Source organism: Toxorhynchites rutilus, unplaced genomic scaffold (genome assembly GCF_029784135.1).
Source record: "Toxorhynchites rutilus septentrionalis strain SRP unplaced genomic scaffold, ASM2978413v1 HiC_scaffold_205, whole genome shotgun sequence".
In the NCBI taxonomy this organism is placed as follows: domain Eukaryota; kingdom Metazoa; phylum Arthropoda; class Insecta; order Diptera; family Culicidae; genus Toxorhynchites; species Toxorhynchites rutilus.
In genome coordinates, this window is record NW_026599768.1 from 1 (window position 1) to 23,111 (window position 23,111).

At 37.7% G+C, this 23,111-nt stretch overlaps 1 protein-coding gene across 1 annotated transcript; it reads right to left on the bottom strand.

The window, feature by feature from the left end:
- Positions 1-186: 186 nt before the first annotated feature.
- On the bottom strand, positions 187-21,990 carry LOC129781785 (diuretic hormone receptor-like). The gene is made up of 7 exons (XM_055789365.1): positions 21,946-21,990; positions 21,508-21,588; positions 21,035-21,117; positions 20,841-20,951; positions 3,364-3,549; positions 2,807-2,937; positions 187-2,293 (listed from the first exon to the last, which is right to left on the bottom strand). Exons 1-7 carry the CDS (start codon positions 21,986-21,988, stop codon positions 2,227-2,229), a joined length of 702 nt encoding a protein of 233 aa, XP_055645340.1. The 5' UTR covers positions 21,989-21,990; the 3' UTR covers positions 187-2,226.
- Between the last annotated feature and the right edge of the window lie 1,121 nt (positions 21,991-23,111).

Genomic DNA, 23,111 nt, shown 5'->3' on the forward strand with positions numbered 1-23,111 from the left:
TTTGCTACTGGCGAGCGAAACTAAATCACATACAAAATTCCAGAACGACATTTACTTTCATGGTGATTAAATAAACGAAATAATCTCTTTCTGTTAATCTCAACAACTTCGAAAAGAGTAGCATTGCTGAATATTTGCTTCAGCAGGAATTCGTTACTAATACCATAGCGCAAATATTTCCCTCCTACTATCTTTCCTCCTTGTTTAAATTTATCATTACGGCTGCATAATTTGCACCACCAATGCACACGGAAGCAGATACAAATGGGGCTTCAGCGTAGCGAAGATGTACTATTTTTACGTGAAGCACGCACGTACGCACACAAATATCCATATATCGATGGCTTGAAGCCTCTAAATATACACACACTTATCTCCGTTTTGCGCCCTTCTCAACAGCCTTTTCTATTAATATTGTCTGTCTAGATTAGCTGTTAGCTGTTTTAGCTTAGCTGTTAGCCTTGGTGGAAAGAGTTTTGCTACCGCCATGCGAAACCAAATCAGAGGCATAATTCCAGAACAATTATTTTCTTGGTGAGCCGACGATGGCCTAACTTGATGATTCCCCACACAATTTTGTAGCTCAAAACATTAATGCAATGGCATCAGTTTGATGCAATGATTGCAATGAGTAACTTGGTCGCGTCCACCCCAATTGCTTTAAGAAAGGCACTCGATCCCTCGCCATCCAGCTCGCCCAGCAACGGTGTTGTCCAGCCGGTGTCTTTACGAAGAATGAACGTTTGCCTCAATTCAATTCTTTGTTTTTAAGAGGCTTTAAACTTTGCAGTTCATTCGCCTCTAAGCTTGCCTCAGCGAGATCCACTGTTTATAGGCACTGTAGGCAAATATTCCCCTTCGTTCTTCTTCTTTTCCTTTGTTAACGGAGGTAGTGATCCCCGATAATCGTTCGATTAATCGAATACTTCCTACAGAAATCGATTATTAATCGAACGAATACTGCACAACCAATAATCGAAGCGAACGAATAATTTACGTCGATTAATCGATCCAAACTCAGAGAGAAAAGACGGAAGGCCGCTGCAGTTTTTATCCTGAAAACAAATCATTATCTTTGACACTCCCCTAAGTTCGTAAACAAAGCTCAATGCCGTCAACGTGAATTGAGCTTCGTTTACGACTATAGGGGTGAGTAAAAAATAATAATTGATTTTCAGGCGGAATGAACACTTTTTTGATTCCATATGGCTTTCTAGCAAATGAGAAATAATAATCTAACTAATTATTTCTCTCAGTGGTGCGATTTATCGATTATTTGGGCCGATTAATCGTATCGAATAACAAACTGCTGAAAACTATTCGATTAGCTGATGAACGATTATTTTCAAAAATCGGGGATCACTACACGGAGACTTTAAATCTTACGATTTCTCCTTCATTGCTCGTTATTCACAGCTCTGTTTGGGAAATCACACAAATGGACAGAACAAATGTATGGGGAAATGAGATTGCTTCCAATTTTCGTCAATTTAAACCATATATAGACAATGGGTAGTAATGTATAGCATACCAAATAAATTTTAGAGAATTTCCGATTCGATTGGTATGTAAATCGTGAAAATCCGTTCACAGCAAAAATAGTTATTAACGTTAACTTTATTTCATAAAAACATGACCTGTTTTCTGATTTGGCATCCTTAATGTAAGACGTAGTTCAACGTCAAAAAAAAGTTGAAAAATCGAACATTTTTTTAGTGAGGTTGTAAAGTGGTCACTCGTACATATTACGCTGGAAGGGTTAGATTTATGCGTGTTTTCTTGTCCAAATTTGTTTAAATCATTATTGAAATAGTAGGTACATGTATGAAATGAGCTAGGTCTATTCACCTAGAGCCGTAACTGAATTTTTCTCATGCGTACAAAAATGTAGTAGGAAACACATAACGTTTTTCATAATGAGGCTTGGTTTTGGTTGGGGTGGCATATTTTCCCTGGGCCAAAACTACAAAGGGGACCTTCTTAGGAGCAGAAGGTGATAAGGTATATCCGCGTGTTGAACATTCAAAATTTCAATTTTTCAAAGAAAATAAATTTATGCAACAAAATATGGTGGATTATTGAATTAATAGATTAATTTTATACTATGATTGCTTACGCAGTGAATTGCAATATAATGATAACATGAACAAATATGAGCATAGTAAAAAAGATGACACCAAAATGCTGTATAAGCGAGAACATGAAACGACAAAAGGACACAAACCATCAATGAATGATGTATTGTAATACCAACCGTATGCTTTCGGTCCTGGATCGGGGCGAATAATCTTTGCTGTCAGTTTTTAGTTGTTTATGATGTTCCATTATTAATGGGTTCCCGATGCAACCGATGAGAGCGATAGTTGAGTGATGATGAACCCGTCAAGTGTCGGACAACGACCGGATTGGCGCGACCGTTGGATGAAACCCCGTTTGGCAACATGCGATGGATGCATTTCGTGGTAGAGACGAGAGAGAAAAAGGGGAGATAAATAATTGTCGATTAGTGTTATTGTCACCGACATGGATGCAATTTGGCCGGTGGATTCCTCCGTTGTATCAATGTCCCCGATGAAACATACGTGCACATAGCCTGGATCTAAGCCACCCTAAATCATGCAGGTCCACCATGCAGTGGAATGTGGTGCTCTCATGAAAAATGCATGAGCATTTCTCCCCAACAAGTTCCACTTTCCACCTGCTGTGTGATGCCACGTTACAATCTAATTGAAACCTATTTTTCGTCGCTGATAGATTAGATTATTCGCTCCCAGCATCGTACTTCTGACACACCTATGTAACCTACCTGCGATGATGATTGGAGCCTATGCCCGGTCGGAGGATATTTCGCTCATCCCGCCACCGGTCGAAATGGTGCTTCAGGGTTTGCCGTACCTCGGAGTTTAGGAAGCAGTACAGCAACGACACGACGAAGCCCTGAAAGTACAGAGCAGTGCAGAACATCACTTTTTGTGCGGTATAATCATCAGCACAATCCGTTGACTGCGCGCCATCCACTTTCGGTACGAGGCGGAAAATGAAAATTGTTGTTTCGAACATTGTCACTGGGACTTCCCGTTCCCGAGATTCCCGATTGAATCGATAAATTGGGTGTCAATGGATGGTCGAGGGATAGGAAATAGCACAGTTTACGGAGCATTCATTTTACAAAAGTTCAAAACAAATCGGAAATTGAATTTTCTCACTTGTAAGCAAATCCGTTTGTTTCCACACACATATGTGTGAGGGGGTTTAGGGCTGACCAATCGAACCGGAAATTGAATCCCATCTTCGCTTTGCCCATCGCTTGCTGTCTGTTACTGCGATAACTGCACAAATGTTCCCCGCATTCGACTCACTCACCTGTGTGCTCAGCAGGGTGGCCCTGGTGACCGCAAAGATGTGACTGCTGACGCCCTCGTTCGGTCCGTAAATCACGATGAGATAGGTGATGCCCAGCAGTGGGATAAGTACGAGCAGTGCCTTGGATGCTTTCCGATATTGCCTCGTCTCTACCGTGTTTGCCGAGCGAAGCTTTGTGATGAGGACCTGTGTGCGGAGGGGGTGGAGGCGGTACGAAGGTTCAGAATTAAAATAAATACAATACATATATTCCAGTGGAGAAAAACTAAAGCTGGGATTCGACTTTGTGACAAGGTAACACTTTATCATTGTTTGGAAAGCGATTTAATTAAAATTGTTTGACATCTCTCCTCGGGAACAATCAGAGGTGGAACAAAATCTGATTGAATTTGCTTATAGATGACATTAGTTTTGAATCATTGTAGGCCACGTCTAATATCTTCTGTGTAAAATACTCTTTGCAACTTTCAAACCATCTGACACTTCTTTGCTATTGATGAATTTTATATTTTCTGATGCACACCGAATTGTGGGTATTGTTTATTTTTAATTCAATACAAAGCTGACGCTAATAATAACTTCAAATCAGTTGGTGCATTTACCAGAATTACTAAGCTCATCCAAAATGAATTCGCTGAAATTAGATTTAGTAACCCACTCTGCATTACATAACGCAAGCAGAGAAGAATAGCTAATAGGGAAGAGAATTATCTCGATTCATGTTACCGAAATAGAATTCTCAAACACGGTATTCGATAGTCTGTTATCAATCAGTCAACGACTATCAACGATCAACGAATGAGATACTACAGTGCGTTACGAACAAAAATTTTCTAGTGTACCACGTGATACTGGTTGCGCTTTTCATTACGATGATCTCCATCAAATGGACCTGTCTCATCCGTAGTACCTGTGTCCCAATTTCAATATAGGGTTAAAGTATTATTTTGAAACTTGATGATACGAGCGAATTCGTACTAGAATATTTCATTAAAAATGGCCTCATAACGTAAATTAACAAAGCTGAACCTGGGTATGTTCGTTCCATACTCATTTTGAAATTGTTCATAGATAGTTTCGACCTGGAGCGGGAAAAAAAGTATTGCTTTCTGACTGGATCATTTAGAGGAGCCATCTGATGGTATTCATAGATTTGAAAAAGGGAAGCACCACAAGATCAAGATTTAATGTTGATGATAAAGAAGATCAAGTTGAGCGAGGATGTAAAATCTGCTGATCGAAAGTCTCCGAAGGACTTCGAAAAACAGCTTTGAATCATTCGCCAGCAATAACAAGAAAAAAAAAAGGTCACGACGGGCAGCTTCATGAACGCTGAACCGAACAAGCGGGAATCATACGATGTTGTAGTTGGTGTCAGCGACTCGTGTGAACGCAACCTGTTTCAGGTGAAGAAACTTGGACTAAAAACCAAATGATGATCGCATTTCAAAGCTCACTTATCGTAAAAAAATCTGGTTAAAGAAACTCAGAGGCTCTAAGGGGCGAACACGAAATTATTGCGACACCGAAAATGTCATGCCAATTTTCTTATAATGATTGGAATCAAACCAAAATTTTAGGGTAGTTTTATACATATATTTTCTTCAAAAATCAAAAGAAAAGTTAATCGATGGAACCTTGAGTGTAAAATTGAACGCATTTTCGCTTGATGCCCTCCATCATAGTCTTTACAGTGTCATCCGGTACCAGTTTCTCGGTTTTTTTTCCATTTTCTTAACATATCCTTCTCGTCTTTGACTGTCTTCTTGCTCTTCCGAAGTTCCCGCTTCATTATTGCCCAGTACTGCTCCACCGGGCGCAGCTCCGGACAGTTTGGCGGGTTCATGTCCTTTGGAACAAAATGGACAGAATTGGCCTCATACCACTCCAGGACACTTTTAGAATAGTGGCATGATGCCAAATCTGGCCAAAATAGCGGAGCTTCGTCGTGCTGCTGCAAGAACGGCAAAAGACGCTTCTCGAGGCACTCAGATTTGTAGATCTCGCCATTTACTGTGCCCTTTGTCACGAAAGGCTCACTCCTCAGTCCGCAAGAGCAGATGACCTGCCAAACGAGATATTTGGAGGCGAACTTCGACATTTTCTTCTTCTTAAACTTGTCGTCCACATCAAACTTGCTCTTGCCGGTGAAAAACTCCAACCCCGGAATTTGCTTAAAATCGGCTTTTATATACGTTTCGTCGTCCATCACACAGCAGCCATATTTTGTCAGCATCTTCTCGTAGAGCTTCCGTGCTCGAGTTTTAGCCGTCGATTGTTGCCGCTCATCGCGGTTTGGGAAGTTCTGTACCTTGTATGTATGTAGTCCAGCTCTCTTCTTTGCATTCTGGACTCATTCTGGTAGCTCTGCGACATGCCGATCATTTTAGCCAAATCACGGCTTGAGACGTTGGGATTTGATTTAATCATCCGCTTCACCTTTCCCTCCGTCTTTTTTTCTCCGGTCCCCGTTTTCTTCCAACTCCTTTGCCGTGGTCCAACGTCAACCGCTCCTGGAACCGCTTCAACACTCTGGAGACGGTTGAATGGTGAATGTTCAACATTTTTCCCAACTGCCGGTGCGACAGGTCAGTAAATTCCAGGTGTTTGGAAAGAATCTGTTCTCTCGACTCGCGTTGGTCCACCTCCATTTTCGTTGAATCGAAAAACACGACTTCGAGTTTGACAGCATGTAGACCATACACATCAATGAGAAAGTGTGCAAAATTTGGTTGATTTTTACCCAATGGTACAAAAGTTATGCCCTGTTGAATGTTTCGCAATAATTTCGTGTTCGCCCTTTACAACGTCATATTACAGTCAACTCTCCCTTACTCGATGTTCTGTAACTCGATATTCTCTCTAACTCGATGAATTTCATGTCACCTTTGATTTTACAAGCATTCTTCTCTCCATAACTCGATGTGTTCTGATTCATTTTTCCGTGGGTTTTCACCTCCCTAACTCGATTGATTTTTGCGTGCATGTTTTTGTGCGTTATTAACTCAATTGCTCTTAAAAGTTAAGACGAAGTGTTCGTGTCATCAAGAAATTCATATTCAAGTATGGAAAACCACATGGTGATATTCCGCTGGTATAATTAATGCGTCGTGAGTTTGCTGATGTCAACAGTACAGTACCGTTCGATTGCTCAACGTCCTTTAATGATTCGTGCGAAAAGGACCAAAATGTGATTCGCTGTGATCTGATACCAGATACCAATATACTGGAAAGTGTTGAAAAAGCTGAGAAAAACGCTAAAGATAGTAGTCTTATCAAGTTTGAGAATACAGGTCGGACTCGATTATCCGGAGTATTTTATTTTTGATTTTCGGAAATTTTGAATAATTTGTATAATAATTCCATATTGAATAGCTAATATGGGTATCAAATGAAAGGGCTTCACTAGTAGAATACAGTTATTTATGAAAAATGCGAATCCAAAATGACCACCATCACAAAAGGGCGCTATATTTTTTTCAAAGCCCCATCAATATGGGTATCAAATGAAAGCAGTGTTTGGATTTCGATCAAAATCAAATGATACACAATGTGTCATGCAAGTAAACTCTCACGAACATATAACCAAATATGAGAGGATCATTCAGATACTTGTATGAATGTCAGCAATCACTTTTGTAACATTTAGTGATTAAACTAAGAGAGGAACGAAGACTTTTGTTTGCATATTCGAGTTGTATCAAACATGGCACACTATTTTCGAAGCCTGCATACAAGTTTGAACCGCATATATCGTCTCATTTTACTATAGCGAAACCCACTGCACAGACAATTGCAAAGCAATAAATGATACAAGAAAAATTACGTCATCATTACGTCACCATTTGCGGAGAGCAGCGAATGGGAAAAGAGATAAAACGCGAGAGTTTTTGCTTCTCACTGGAGCGGTGTTGCTAGTAAAACTATGCGGTCTATATGAATATACACATTTCAAGGGATAGCGGCGTTAAAAATGGAAAATATAATCTGACTACCCTTCCCTTAGCCTCTATCGAGCTAAATAATCATATAGTTTGCACTCTCTGAGACTTAAAAATCAGGATCTGCTACATTAGCTGAATATGAATCTTTCGCTTTACGTTGTCCGTATGATCCTGCTGTTTCATGATGCATGGAGGAGTCGGTATGTTAGAGGCAAAGCATGTAGAGGCGAATGAACTGCAAAGTTTAAAGCCTCTTAAAAACAAAGAAAGAAAGAAAGAGGCAAAGAAGAAAATAAGCTTTCTGCACTGAAAGCGTATATGATAGCTTTGCTTGCATGCTGGTGTGCAATGAAGTGCGAGCCGATGCAGAGTTGTCTCGTTCTCTTTTGTGTCGTGATTTGCAGCACATAACAATAATAGAATACCGCTGGGGGAAATGTTTCCTGAAAGATCATATTTGAACGAACGAAAGCGATTTTTTCAATGAGTGGATCATTTGGCAAACACTGAATGAAAGTGCTCGACTGGCTCGACAGTAGATCATGAAAAATCCAAAAAATTCAATTTGGCTTCCGCTAAAAAATTGCTGAATGGCTTGACTTGGAGAATACACTACACAATGAACAACATAAATTCGAAAAGGTCGCCGCGACAAAAATTTTTACTATGTTAGGTAAGAGATAAAAATTTGAAAAACAAAATCATTTTTTGAATGGTTTCAATGTAGAGAAGTATACTAATGATACAGATAATTTACTAAAAACTAGAAAATAAAATAAGTAAAAAAAAACTTTTTAAGTTAAACGGTTTAATGTACTAAAAGCTAGAAAATAATAAGAGAAGTAGCAGTTAGTAGTTATCACTATTCGTTCCTTCATTAATCTAGGACAATGATGAGACTTAAATAAAATCGTGGGGTATATGATTAAACAACAAACTGGGAATAATAGAAATCCATCGTTTATTTCTTACCTAATTTTCTTCGGAATATTTTCATGATGTGCTGTAGTCAAGTTAGTCAAGTCATCTCATTTGATACCGATATTGAGGGGATTGCAAAATATACATAGTCGACCATTTAGTAACGGCGACCTTTTTGAATTTATATTGTTTCGTGTTCTCCAAGTCAAGTCATTCAGCCATTTTAAGCAACGGCCAAATTGAATTTTTCAAGATCATGGAATACGGTGTTTTATAATGACAATAGAATTAGAGGTGTCTCCTAAATTTCAGATCAATCAGTCAACAGGAACGGGGTCAATTTTTTATTAATGTGGGACAACCCTACAAACATTCAAACATACATACAAACAGGTCAAGCTGAATGAAATCTTTTAAAAACGTAATTAGTTGTTTGAGGACTGCGCCCATCTTGGAATTGAATTTTCCATGATCTGCTATGTTCTACTAATCGAGAACTTTCTTTTGATACCCATATTGATGAGGTTTTGGCGCCATTCTACTAGTCAATCCCTTTCATTTGATATACATATTGATGGGCCATTTAGTAGCGGCCGCCATTTTCGATTCACATTTTTCATAAATAACTGTGTTCTACTAGCCAAGCCCTTTCATTCGATACCCATATTGATGGGGTTTTGGGAAAACCCATATTGATAGGATTTTGAGAAAATATGTAGCGGCCGCCATCTTGGATTTTCAAGATCATGGAATACGCAGTTTAATAATGACACCAGAGATAAAAATGTGTTCTAAATTTCAGATGAATCGGTCAACAGGGGTTAAACGTTTATCAATGTGGTATAGCGCTAAAGACAAAGTTACAAAGTTACAATGTTTCAAAGTCACAACCATACAAACGGGTAAACCTAGATAAAACCGTTTAATAAATAAGTGCAAATCATAATTATATTATGTTTACCGAGAGAAAATTGTTTTTTTTTGACTCCATTATCCGGAGGATTCGATTAACCGGAGTGAAAAATAAATCAATACTCCGGATAATCGAATCCGATCTGTATTCAGGAAGGTTCAGATGATTGTGGCCAATGTAGTCATATTTTGGGGTAAAGTTCTAACCACAACTACCCGTGGTGGTGAAATGGCATACCCGCAATTAAGAAAATTTATCCCAAAAATATACTGAACACCGAAGAAATTGGTTTGGTGCACATGTCTACAACCATCAAGTTTAAGTATAATGCGTCGATAGATGATAATGAGAAATAACTGTTAAAATGTGGATTGATTGATTGTGTTGAATTATAGAGACTTTAAACTTTTACAGTTCTAGTCCTGAGAAGGGCCCTTGTGGACAAACTCATTCCAAACTCCTACTTCGCCTGCCTTGAGAAAGACACTTCATTGGCATTGCTCGTCAGCAAATCGTGTCCGCTTCTACAAACGTTAAACGACTCTCTCGTAAAAATGTTCAATAAAATTTGCAATTAAATATGCAAAATGTCGACAAAAATTCAGACAAATCCAACCTTTTGATTTTCCAACATCCAGATGTCTGTTCAATACACCTGACAACCCTGGCTTAACCCTTCATAAGGCCGTGGAAACTAAGCAAGGAGTCGACTCAAACTTCAGAGAACATAATCCTTTCATGAGGAAGAACACAAAATTGATGGCAATATAGTTGCCACTGTCCGTTAATCCCAAAAACACTGCTTGCCACTGCCTTGTAAGCTTATTTTATTGTGTCTTTGGTTATGCAAAAATAAAAACAATATCTCTGCAGCGAAAAAAGAATGTTTATATACTTACACAGAAAAACATAAAAATTGAATTTTCCATCAAATACACCATTTTTACTTAAAGAAACTGCACAGTAGATCATAAATAAAACGCTTACAGTGAAAAATGCATGTTCAACGAATTTAAACAAATTATAACTTATAACAGGTTAACCAACCGTAAAGTCTTTAAATTAATATGTTAAATTGATTTTGTCTTATTCACACAAAAGTGAATAAGACAAAAACAAGAAATACATTTTTTGTTTAAAATATTTGCCTATAGGGGTCTGAGGTATCATTTAATTCTGTAAAAGGGGTCTATTGCTCAAAATAGTTTGAGAACCCCTGGTCTACACCATCCATCAACTCCGCAATCGCAAACTTATGCATTGAGCAAGTCATTGCACCCAGTGTTGCCACATGTACAGATTTATCTGGAATGATACAGATTTCTACGATTGTTAACGGCACGAATCCTGTACGGTATAGATTACAGATTTTTAACCTAAAGTACAGATAGGTACAGATTTTTTTTTTTTTGTTAAATGGTCAAGCATATTAGGAGATTCGATTTCAATGATTCAACTAGTGATAAAACGGATAGTAGTTTGGCCGGATACCGGATTCCAAATATCCGGCAAGCTTCGAGGCCGGATAGCCGGATATTCGGTTCTATATTTGCGAATAGGAAACTGGAGGAAGCTGCATGTGTGCGTGAAGCAAATAATGGAATACATTTTGAAGGACAAATAAACACATTTTTACATAAAAATCTATATATATATATATATATATATATATATATATATAAAAATATCGTGTTACGGTGTTTGTTACCGAACTCCTCCGAAACGGCTCGACCAATTTTGATGAAATTATACTCAAAATATTTGGCAGGTATGAGAATAGGTTGTAAACTATATATGATACCGTTAGGATACCGATATATTTAATACCGAATAGGGTGGCTCTATGCAGAAAAAAAGATCTGGATATTTTTTTTCAAAAATTTTACTTCATACCATACATATAACCTTAAATTTTGACCCCAATTCCCTATTTTTAATTGCGATTTTATTATTTTTGTGTCAAAAATATTCTAATAATTTAACCGTTGTTCGTTTTTTCAACAGAACGAATTTATTTAAGTTGTTCAATGACTGATGGCGTAACGCCCGCTTCATTGAACATCCATCTACAAATACACAAGTAACATCAATTCATCTAGAGCAGGGAGTATCTCCGACGAGCTGGAAGCCTTTTTGAATGAGTACAATGAGTTATCGAAATTCTTCAAATCACATTTGCTCGGATTACAAAATGACAATCACGCTATTGCCATCAACCCTGAAAAAACATCAGCTGGAGAGTACGTGTGTAGATCCAAAGCACAAGCGCTGCTGGAATCATGATAGCACGGTGACACGAGAAATTTAATGCGAAGAAAAAACAATAATCTGGAATTCATCGTTGACACACACCGTTCATACGACCCTCACTATGTTCTTCTTCAATGGCACTAACGTTCCCAAGGTTCGCCTTCTCAACGTAGTACTACTTGCGTCATTTTTATTAGTAAATAGTTGAGATTTCTATGACGAACAATACGCCTTGAATGTATTCTGGAGTGGCAAACTCAAGAATACGCGTGACTACAGTGCAAGTCAGAAGGGTTTCTTTAACGAAAAATCTCTTGCATAAACATTAGACCAACGAGACCCCGTCACAGATACTTAATTCATTATGAACATCATTTCTCATTTTGATTTAATATTTATGAACAAACAGAGGGCGCGCTCGAAGGATTTTTATGTTTATCAAATGGTGATTTGACATGGTCAAGAAACGCCAATTCAAGATATCGTAAGCTGTGCCAACAATTTATGGTCGACATATACGCGAAGGTAGAGATTGAACGACTGCAATTCTTACTACACAATCAACAAAAGCGGAGCGAGGAATAATACATTCACTTGCGAGACACTATCATGAGCAACGCTGACACAGCTTTAGTTATAGTCAGGCCAAAGCGCAATGCATTGTCATGACATTGCGCGTGTGTTCAAACACAAAATGAAGTTCGATCGTATTCGTCCCCACATATTGTTGGTTGTATTCTGTTGAATGGAAAAAGCGCAATTTTACATTCTGTTCAAGCTCAAGTCCAATCGAGTTGAGCAAATGTGACAACCTTGCCACGCAATTCGACGTAAACAACATTGGTCCCCATGTTCCATTTCTATGAAGCAAAAATAGTAATGGTTTTTCGGGTGGAATAAACACGCAAAATTTAGCATTCAAACACATTCAAAACAAATTTAGCATCCAAACGAAATCGAATAATAATTTTCATTCAAATTTCAACAATTTAGAATTATTTCCGGAATTATGCCGATCAGATAGAGAGTAAATTGAACCACAAATACGAATATCTTATTTTGACCATTGTTTCGCGACAAGGCGAACGAATTTAAGAGTGTAAATATCGATTTCGATCGAATTGTACAATCCGATGACTCATATGCATATATGAATATTGAGTTCTACAAATCGGTGAAGAGTAATAAAAACATCCATGAATAAAGGAAGCAATATGGCTGTGTTTCAAACTTAGATTACCGATGTGAATCCTCCTCGATTGAATGACAACGATAAAATAACGCGATTCCAAACAGGCCGATTAATCAGCTCCATTGAAGTTAGCTGGTTTTCCAATTTATGAACGAGACCAAGCTGTTATAAAACTAAGCCATGTTGAAAATCACATGCACGTATTTTCTAACAAGGAGACAGCAATAAATATTGATTTTCTATATTTCATTTTTTCTACTTTACGACAAACTTATATTACTTTTTTCAGTTGACGTTTAACTTTTAAGAGATCAAACATGTCAGTTACGTTAATGAAATACACCAAGAAACATCATATAACCTTTCGTTCAAATCATTTAATTCGTTTTTTTATCGGTCACATTCGATTTATTTTAAAGATTGTTAAAATATTCAAACACACTTACAATACATTAGTGTGTTTTATTCAACACCCAAAATATTCAGTAGAAATAATTTATTTGGCAGAACAACGTTTGCCTGGTCAGCTAGTATAATATAAATATAATGAACGATAATAAAACTTCCCGTTTAGAATGAATTTCGTTTGATAGAGTATCAAGGATTTTCTATTACAATGTAAAGTTTGTTGTGGATACTTTGAAATAATTTTACTACTGGTCGAGTAAGAGTAAGTTTTACGATTTTTTCAAGCAAAGAACATCAATCAATTACTTTTATTCAAGATTAAAAAGCTGTATTTATCAGATTATCATCCATCTGAGAGAAGGCATACACTCACTAATTAGACGACACAACAAAGGTAATTTATGGAGCAGTGTATTAGACTTCTTTAGGTATTTGATGAAATAACAAAAATACAGATCTCTCCTGTATATTCGAGGTATATTCGCATGTTGCTACATAAGAAATGTATTCGGACAAGGATAAGACTGCACATAAAACACCGAACTTACCTCACGTGAGAGCATGATTAAACGTTGAATTGGGAAGTCATTTCAATTACTTATGAGGTTCAAGTCAGACTATTTAGGAGTTCTCGAAACGGAAACAGACCCGCAGAAAATCTTATAAGAGTGGAGACTTTTAACAACTAATGGTAAGCAGTCTAGGTTTAGCAGAGTATGTATAAGTGTCATCTGATAGATGAGTAAATTGTGGTATAAGGAATATATTTCATACTAATAAAACAGATTTTTGACGTCTTTCATTTCTATACTGCGATGTAAGTTCAAAGTTTAGAAAACGAGAGCGTCGCGCCGGACCAACAAGATTTTGAGCATTAATACCTCCTAACCAACTGAACGAAATGGTATGATAACCACTTCATTGGAAAGATAAAATGTCTACGCGTTATATGCTTGTTAATTATTGATTCAGAAACTTGTTTCAATTGTTTAAAAATTGCAGGCTATTGACATCACATAAATCTGTATATAAGCTAGACCCGCTCGGAAATACACTCAGTTATAATTTTACACCGGTTCGTTCATCATGAAAGCGCTGATTGAGGCTGAAAACCTTGTGCTTCCTACGTAACGGTTTCGTTTCCGAAAACCCCCCTCCTTTCCCCAAATATTCATTCATCCATTCATTGAGGATTTATTCAGATGCTCTTCAAACAAATGATCACCAACGGTAGACCTACGTCCACCTTGCGATTATACCACATATATAACCCACTTAGTTTTTTCTTCGTAACGAACGATTGAAATCAGTGGTACAGATTTTAGAAAGAAAAAGTACAGATGAGAAAAGTTTTCCACCCTTTCAGTACAGCTGGAAATGTGGCCACACTGATTGCACCGTCCATGAACCCATTACTTCCACCCACATGCCAGTAACCTTGCGTACCAGTCGATAGCAATGACGCTGTTCTCGTTACCAGCGTTGTTACGATAAAAGACTACCATGGAAACATACTGGAAAGCTGTTACGAAGAAAAAATTGATGAGGGAACATTTGACTAAGTCGTGAACACGAAGATTTTATTAAATTTCATGTCTTACAGGAACAGGTATTGTCTCATGCCCACAATAGGTCGATGACCATGTTAAAATTGACGATTAGGAAGGTTTTTGAAGGTCATTAAAATCGAAGATTCGAAGATAGGATTCTAAGCTTCTTATGCAACAATAATAAGGTCCAAGTACCTTAGAGCGCACCTTCCAGAATTGAGGTAGTCTGAGAACTCGTCTTTTTTGTCGATTTCGATGATTATACCCAATATACCCAGATAAAAAAAATGAATCGCTTGATCAATTTCCATTCTCTTGTCATCAAATGAAAGACATTTAAATGTCCCATCTTTTTGGAAAAGGTTTTGACGTAATAACCATTTTTGCTGTGAACGGATTTTGATGATTTGCATATTGACTCCATTGTTTCTAAAGATTTATTTTGATATAGGGTAGAAGGACCAATTACAGTAGTAATACAAATTATGGTAACACCCGTACCTCTTACGCTGAGGGCCACGAGCTCGATTCTCCCTCCCGACATTCTTCCAAAAAAGGAAGCTACCTAAAATCATAATTTTCATTATAATATGACCGATTTAAATTACGACTCTCAACAGCTTTTTTAAAAGGCCGTATTCAAAATTATTGGTCTTTCTTTCGAAAATCGTGACTCAAAATACAGCTGTCTCATTAAAATATGATGTTCGACAAAGTTGTTGGCAAATCAATTAGCGATTTAGTAAAAATAACATTTAAGATACACTGTTGAAAAATTTTACTCAAAACTTACATAACTTACTTACAAAACTTACAAAACTTGGGAGACATCCATGCCTCTCACGCTAAAGGTCACGAGTTCAAATCTCAATCCCAACATTCTTCCAAAAATGGAAGTAGAAGTGACGAACCAGCCAAATGAGTTGAAAGTCACTATAATACAGATAAAAAAAAAATACTCAAAAATTGAATATCTCAAAACACCCCCTCTTCGTATTTTTTTTTCATATATTTTTATTGCACAAACCATCCAATTCAATAAAGTTTAGCGTACAGTAGTGCTGTATCGAACCTTCCGATAAAAATATTAAAAAATATACTGGTCCAATATTTTACGATATCGAACAAAACTACAACTTTTTACTATATCGGTTTGGTATGGAATGGCGGTATATAACAATTATATTTCATAATTCTTCTTCGTGTGATATTTTTCGAAACAGTTCCCAACATGCAGTCCTGGTTTTCGACTACATGTACCGCAAAAATAATTAGTTTGACATCTTCTACCCTTCCTTTTCTCAAGCATCGGTGACAAATTTAAGTGAAAAATGTAAGGTAAGGTATTGTATTATAGAGACTTTAAACTATTTCAGTTCATTCGTCTCTAGCCTTGAGAAAGGCCCTTGGAAAACTTTACTCTACTCCAGCATTACCCCTCCACCCTCTTGCCTTGAGAAAGCCACTCGATCCCTCGCCGTCCAGCTCGTCCAGCAACGATGTTGTCCAGTCGGTGTCCACGCAACGAATGAGGAACCGCAAAGAGTTCAAGTCTCCGATTAAATTAACTAAAATTGAAAGCAATCCCATATTACCGTACATTTGTTCTCTGCATGTGTGTGCTTTCCAACCCACGTAGTCAATAACGGGCAATCAATGCAACAACGAGGCGCAAAAATAATATACCACTCCCATTGCGTAGTCGAACACGAAGCAAAAAAGAAGCTCCGCCCGTTGGCAGCTTTTTGCGCCTTCAATGCATACTATACTTATGCTCCAGCCAGCGAGTGATTAACAACATTTCTTCGAGCAATGAGGCGAAACGGCTCTGAAATTTGTTCCATTGGCTATCAAAAATGGTACCGCAATTATTGAATAGTTAGAATTGGTGAGAACTGGATGCATTCATTTTTTCGATATATTTATTTGTTTTTTATTCCTAGCACCGACTTTATAATTATCATTTTTGAATCAATTTCCAAAAATTATATGAAATTTTCAAGGAATAGCTGTATCAATGAAATTTCTTAAAAACTCAATCACCGAAACTTGAATAGCTAAGCCTAATAACACTGAGGTTTCAAATAACTCTGAGCATCAAATTTATAAAATTAGATTGAGATAAAAAAGCCTACTCGTGAAAGAAAAAAATATCCTCAAAACACCCTCAGTGGCTCTAAAAGCCTTATTCAAAATCTCATAGTTTTTCGTATTTATAATAAGAATAGCAGAAAAAAGAAAGTAAAATCTTCACCCAAAAATAGAAAATAAAATTGGGATGTATTTGAAACATTCTAGTTAGAAACCTCTCTCCGAATATGATGTGGGCTCCTTGTTTCCTGGTAAAAAAAATTACATTAAGACAGATTGATTTGAGCAAGATGTTATTAGCGCTAAAAATAGAATCTTGCTCGCATCAAGCATGTCCTAATTCAAATACAGGTCGGACTCGATTATCCGGAGTGTTGATTTTTTTTCTCTCCGGATAATCGAATCCACCAGATAATCGAATAATAAAAAAACGAATTTTCTCTCGGCTAACGTAATATAATTATGATTTGCACTTATTTATTAATGGTTTTATCTAGCTTGACCCGTTTGTATGTTTGTGACTTTGAAACTTTGTAACTTTGTTTGTAGCGCTGTACAATGTTAATAGAAATTTAATCCCCTTCCTGTTGACCGTTTGAGCTGAAATTTGGAAATTTTGCATTTTCCATGATCTTGAAAATCCAAGATGGCGACCGGTACAAAATGGCGGATTACATATTTTCTCAAAACCCCATCAATATGTCTATCAAATGAAAGGGATCAATATGCGTATCAAATGGAAGTGCTCGACTGGTAGGACATAGTAGATAATGAAAAATCCAAATCCAAGATGGCTGCAGTCCCCAAATAACTAATTACTTTTTAAATAGTTTCATTCAGCTTGACCTGTTTGTATGTATGTTTGAATGTTTGTAGGGATGTCCAATATTAATAGGATTTGTCCCGTTTCTGTTGATTGATTGATCTGAAATTTGGAAGACACCTTTAATTCTACTGTCATTATAAAACTGCGTGTTCCATGATCTTGAAAAAATCAAGTTTTGCAGCCATTAAAAAAGGGCTGAATGGTTTGACTTGGAAAACACAAAACATAATAAACAACATAAATTCAAAATGGTCGCCGTCACTAAATGGTCGACTATGTATTTTTTTGGAATCCTCTCAATATCGGTATCAAATGAAATTATTTGACTAACAGAGTACAGTAAATCATGAAAATATTCCGAAGAAAATTAGGTAAAAACTAAACATTGAATTTCCGATTGTGTCACATTTACCCGAAACCCACTCACCCGAAAGACAGTTACCCGAAAGACATTCACCCGAATTCCACTTACCCGAATGTAATATCTACCCGAACTGACGCTTACCCGAATGTTACACTTACCCGAATGTAACATTTACCCAAATGCGACAGTTACCCGAACGTAACAATTACCCGAATGCGAACAAAGGATATATTCGAATAATACACAAATATTATTATTAGGAAGTATTTGTATATTTATCAGTGTTCATTTCCATTCAAAAAGTATGCTCGTGGGTAGAGCAATTTGAGAAATAGTGGCGTTGAATGAAATCCTATTGAAAATAATGAAAGAAATAAAAAAATAATGATGAGAAATGAAAGAATGCAGTTTTATAATGTATTATGAAGTTTATCCATTCATATGGATGACGCAATCCGTTTACTTAAAAGAAAGCTGACAGTTTTGGTACATACGTATTATAGCACTGTACAATTTTGATTATGAATTTATTTTATCGCAATTAAATTTATTCGGAGATCAAAGTACATGACAAGCACAATTAACCAGGCAAACGTAATGCACCAGGTAAGCGTATGCCCTGACCTGACTAAAGGATCGTCTCCTATATTTCAAACAAACCGGGCAATCGGTGGAATACAGGTTTGCTTGCGAGAGGCCGCCGCTTCCGACGGCGGGTCGGCGGCCGATTCGGATTGCGTCACCTTGGCGGCTTAGTGCCGCCTCGGTTCCTTATCCTCGTAAAATGGGGACTTCGCTCCCATTACGTTGATATCAGAATAAATTTCATCACGAAATAAAAAAAACATGATAAATACTGCGCTGCGGTGTTAAATACGTAAGTACCATTTTTTGTTTTGTTATCTATTGTTTTCACATTTTCATTTAAATTTTGTATGTTAAAGTTACCTGCTTAATTTTCTTCTTCTTCTTCTTCTTCTTCTTCTTCTTCTTCAATGGCACTAACGTTCCTAGAGGAACTTCGCCGTCTCAACGTAGTATTACTTACGTCATTTTTATTAGTACTTAGTTGAGATTTCTATGCCAAATAACACGCCTTGAATGCATTCTGAGTGGCAAGCTCTAGAATACGCGTGATCACAGTGCAAGTCGAAGGAAATTTCTTTGACGAAAAATTCCCCCGACCAGAACGGGAATCGAACCCGAACACCCGGCATGTTAGTTATGACGCTAACCACTCAGCCAAGGGAGCACCACGGAATATTCCATAACATATGCTTATTTCTGAATGATCTCTTGGCCTTAAAGAGCAATACGGAAAGGAAAGGCATGTCAATTGTGCCTACACTTATTTCTAAAAATGACACAGCGATGTCTTCAACATCTTCTACGAATTTCCCCATTACACTTTCTCATTTTACTTCGTAACAGAAGATCCGACAAAACTCATAATATGATTTGTCGGAATTTTTCCTTCTTTAGTTGGGTTAACATTCTATTCGAGTGAATGTCGCATTTGGGTATTTGTCACATTCGGGTAAATGTCTATTCGGGTATTTGTCGGGTAAATGTCCATTCGGGTATATGTTGCATTCGGGTATTTGTTACAATCGGGTGAATGTCATTCGGGTATGTGTAACTACTAACTGCTACTTGCCTAATTATATTCTAGCTTTTAGTACATTAAACCGTTTAACTTAAAAAGTTTTTCTGCTTATTTTATTTTCTAGTTTTTAGTAAATCATCTGTGTCATTAGAATACTTCTCTACCACAAAACCATTCAACTTTTTTTCTTAAATTTTTATTTCTAACCTAACTTTCTTCGGGATATTTTGACAATGTACTGTATTCTATTAGTCAAATCATTTCATTTGATACCAATATTGAGAGGATTACAAAAAATACATAGTCGACTATTTTGTGGCGGCGACCTTTTCGAATTTGTTATGTTATTCATAATGTAGTGTATTCTCCAAGTCAAGCCATTCAGCCATTTTTTAGCGGCGGCCTAAATTTTTTTTTTGAATTTTTCAAAATCATGGAATACGCAGTTTTTTAATGGCAGTAGAATTGAAGGTATGTTCCTAATTTCAGATCAATCAGTGATCAAGAATGGGGTCAAATTTCAATTAATGTGGGACAACCCTACAAAGACTCAAACATACATACAAACTGGGCAAGCTGAATGAAACCATTAAAAATTAATTGTTTAATTGGGAACTGCGGCCATCTTGGATTTGGATTTTTCATGATCTACTGTGTTCTACCAGTCGAGCACTTTCATATTGATGGCGCTTTGAAAAAAAAATATTGCGCCATCTTGTGGTAGCGGCCATTTTAGATTTGTATTTTTTATAAATAACTGTGTTCTACTAGTCAAGCCCTTTCATTTGATACCCATTTTGGCTATTCAATATGGAATTATTATACAAATTATTCAGAATTTTCGAAAATATAATCGAATCCCGGATAATCGAATCCCGGATAATCGAGTCCGACCTGTACTATAAAATTCCAGAATTAAGTTTCTTATATTTTCCCGAGTGAGTATAAAATTGCATGTGATGCGAGCTAAATTCATTGTGATAAGATTGTTCCGTATGGCTAGTAATACTTTTACAAGTTCATGAAACAATTTACAAGAACGTATATTTTTGGTGAAATCGTATTACTCGAGCAACCGAAGCCTTAACGAAACTTTGCCCTCTTATGGTAAGAATTTCAACGTTTCTCGTCGTCGATTACTTCCTCTGGGGGTACGTGAAGGACCGTTGCTATGTTAATAAGCCACAAAATTTGGAGGAGCCTAAAGAAGAAATAACTCGGGTTTTCAACAGCATCGAAGTCGTGATGTTAAAGTTGTGCCATCACATCGAAAAAGTCTTAAAATAAGCTTTATTTTCGTTTTTCAAAAATTAAAATCGGTTCACTATTGTAGAAGTTATTAAAAATTGTTGCGTGAGCGTTTAATCTGAAAGACCCTGTATATTTATATCATTACAACGAACTCTACTCACCCACATAATTCTCAGCAGAAAGATGAGATTAATAATCAGCACCGCACAGGTGGGCCCTTGGATTATCCAATCGATGTGCGATTCCCGCATCCACGAGCATTCAATTTCGAGCTGTCAATGTTCCATGGGAAAGAAAAGAGAACGAAACAAATCACCAACAGTAATTGTTTTGTTTTATCGCAACTGGCCCCTACCTTGGAAGGATGCTCCGACGCCGTATCGGCCGAGTAGAACGGTTTTGTGAGTGCCCACGCTCCGACAAAGATTAAAGGACCTCCTGTGCGTTGGCGGCGCGTTTGGTGTTCGTTTGCCCGTAACATACAAAGACGAGATAAAAGGACGCTTGTATTGAGAGTGCTGTTGCTTCCAGCGCGCGGGATGAGGGCACAATCTAATGGCTACTTGAATATAAATGTTCCCTTTTGTAATGAATGAAATGGAATTAATTTTCCGAAAGCGTACTTCCGTTTATTGTGTCTTCGGGCCGAATGGTGGCGAATGATGCTGGGAATGGGAGTGGGAAGGCGTCAGGTCACTTTAAGGACTTGAAAGAAATTGTCGAATCGGTTGAAGTGGCACTTCCAGACGAGCTAAATTGTGCGCCAGGCTAGATTATCAACCCAGCCCCTTGGTTATGTGTTCCACCCTCACTCGTGCAGAAACTTACCCCATCCAATTAGGGCATACTTCCGAAAGCGCAAGTTGTCACCGGAAAACGTTTGCACCACCAGCATGTACAGATAGAGACCTGTCAGAGGGAAGAGAAAGATCATACAGTCAAGATAAACACTGTTCGAATGCTGTTCTTGTAATGCCGAGATTGGGAAATGACAGTTGTGGAATGTCAGATATGTCCGCAAACTGAGAATATGATAATAAGGACATGGTCTGAGACGTTTGTTGCGAGGAAGTTGAGCAGACGAATGCTAATCTCGACTCCGTACGCACCCACGGGATGCGACTAAATGCGGGTGTATATCAATTAGAGATTGTAAATTAATCTACAGGCCGGCGCACACAGTTTGTATCATGACTTATTCAGTCTACAAGAAACGGACGACGAGATGCATTGTGTGTACCGTAAGGGCCCACTCCGTTAGCATACCCACAGATATCGGTAAACTCATTTCTAATTCACGAGATAACATCAAGGCTGTTAATGCCCAGGCTGAGCTCTATTTGCTCATCGACTAACCAGCTACTGTGGAGCTGTTTGAATTCAAACCGTTACCCATGCCCATCCTCCCATTCCGCTGGCACACCGCGAGAAAATGGCGAAACAGCGGGGAAGCTGACTGAACTTGACATTAGCATGTGGCTTTATCAGATTAGACTAACAGATGAGACTAATATGGAGCGGCTAATGAGGAGCGTCAGCGTCTTCCGCGGCTTTACATGGGTGTGTAGTAGATGTAATTTAAAATCAATTACACACTTTATGCATACTGCACCAGTCGATTAGGGGCCGGTCTCGCATGAATCCAGGCTTCAAACTGCTCGATATTTCCCTTACCCGTGGAGGCTATTTATGCAATATTACCAGGAATAAACACGTCACCTACTAATTGACGAGTCGTTTAACCTGTACCGGTTAAATTAAATCCCAACAGAACAACTTACCAAATCCGGAAAAATCATATTAACGCACCTTCTGTTAAACCACCCGTAAACAAAACGGGGAAACGAATCCGGATCCCTTAGCGCACAATGAGCACCTAAACACGGGGTCATTTTTCGGGTTCCCTTATCCGCACCGATAATTAATCGTACCGTAATTACCCCGAAACATAAATCAAGCACCTGATTCCGGATGGGAGCGGGATGCTTCGGGCGGACGGTAAGTGTGTTCTAAATAACGTCAGACTTGCAAGTGTCCGTCATGTGGTAGCTAGTAGCTCCGGGCGGAACCGTGACCGTGAGTTTTATGGAACACTGAAACTCAATTAGTTGCTGGCTCTGATGGACATCATTTATGTTTCCGTACTGTTTTTATTATCGTTGTTCTTTTGCAAGACGGGAATGAAAAAAACGGCATATCAGAATCGTTAGAAGTTCTGTTTATGAAACTCACATATTCATATTTACTTTGTTATCTAATTGTGAAAAAAAAATCATTGCCAATTATCCTTTTATTCAAGTTTATAAAGCTATACACAGTCTCTCAATTAAGTTTCAGGATTCATATTGAAAATTAAATTTAAAACAAGTTATTCGATCTTCGCTGATGTTGGTATTCAAAGTAGTTTCCTCCGACCTCAACACACTTTTCAT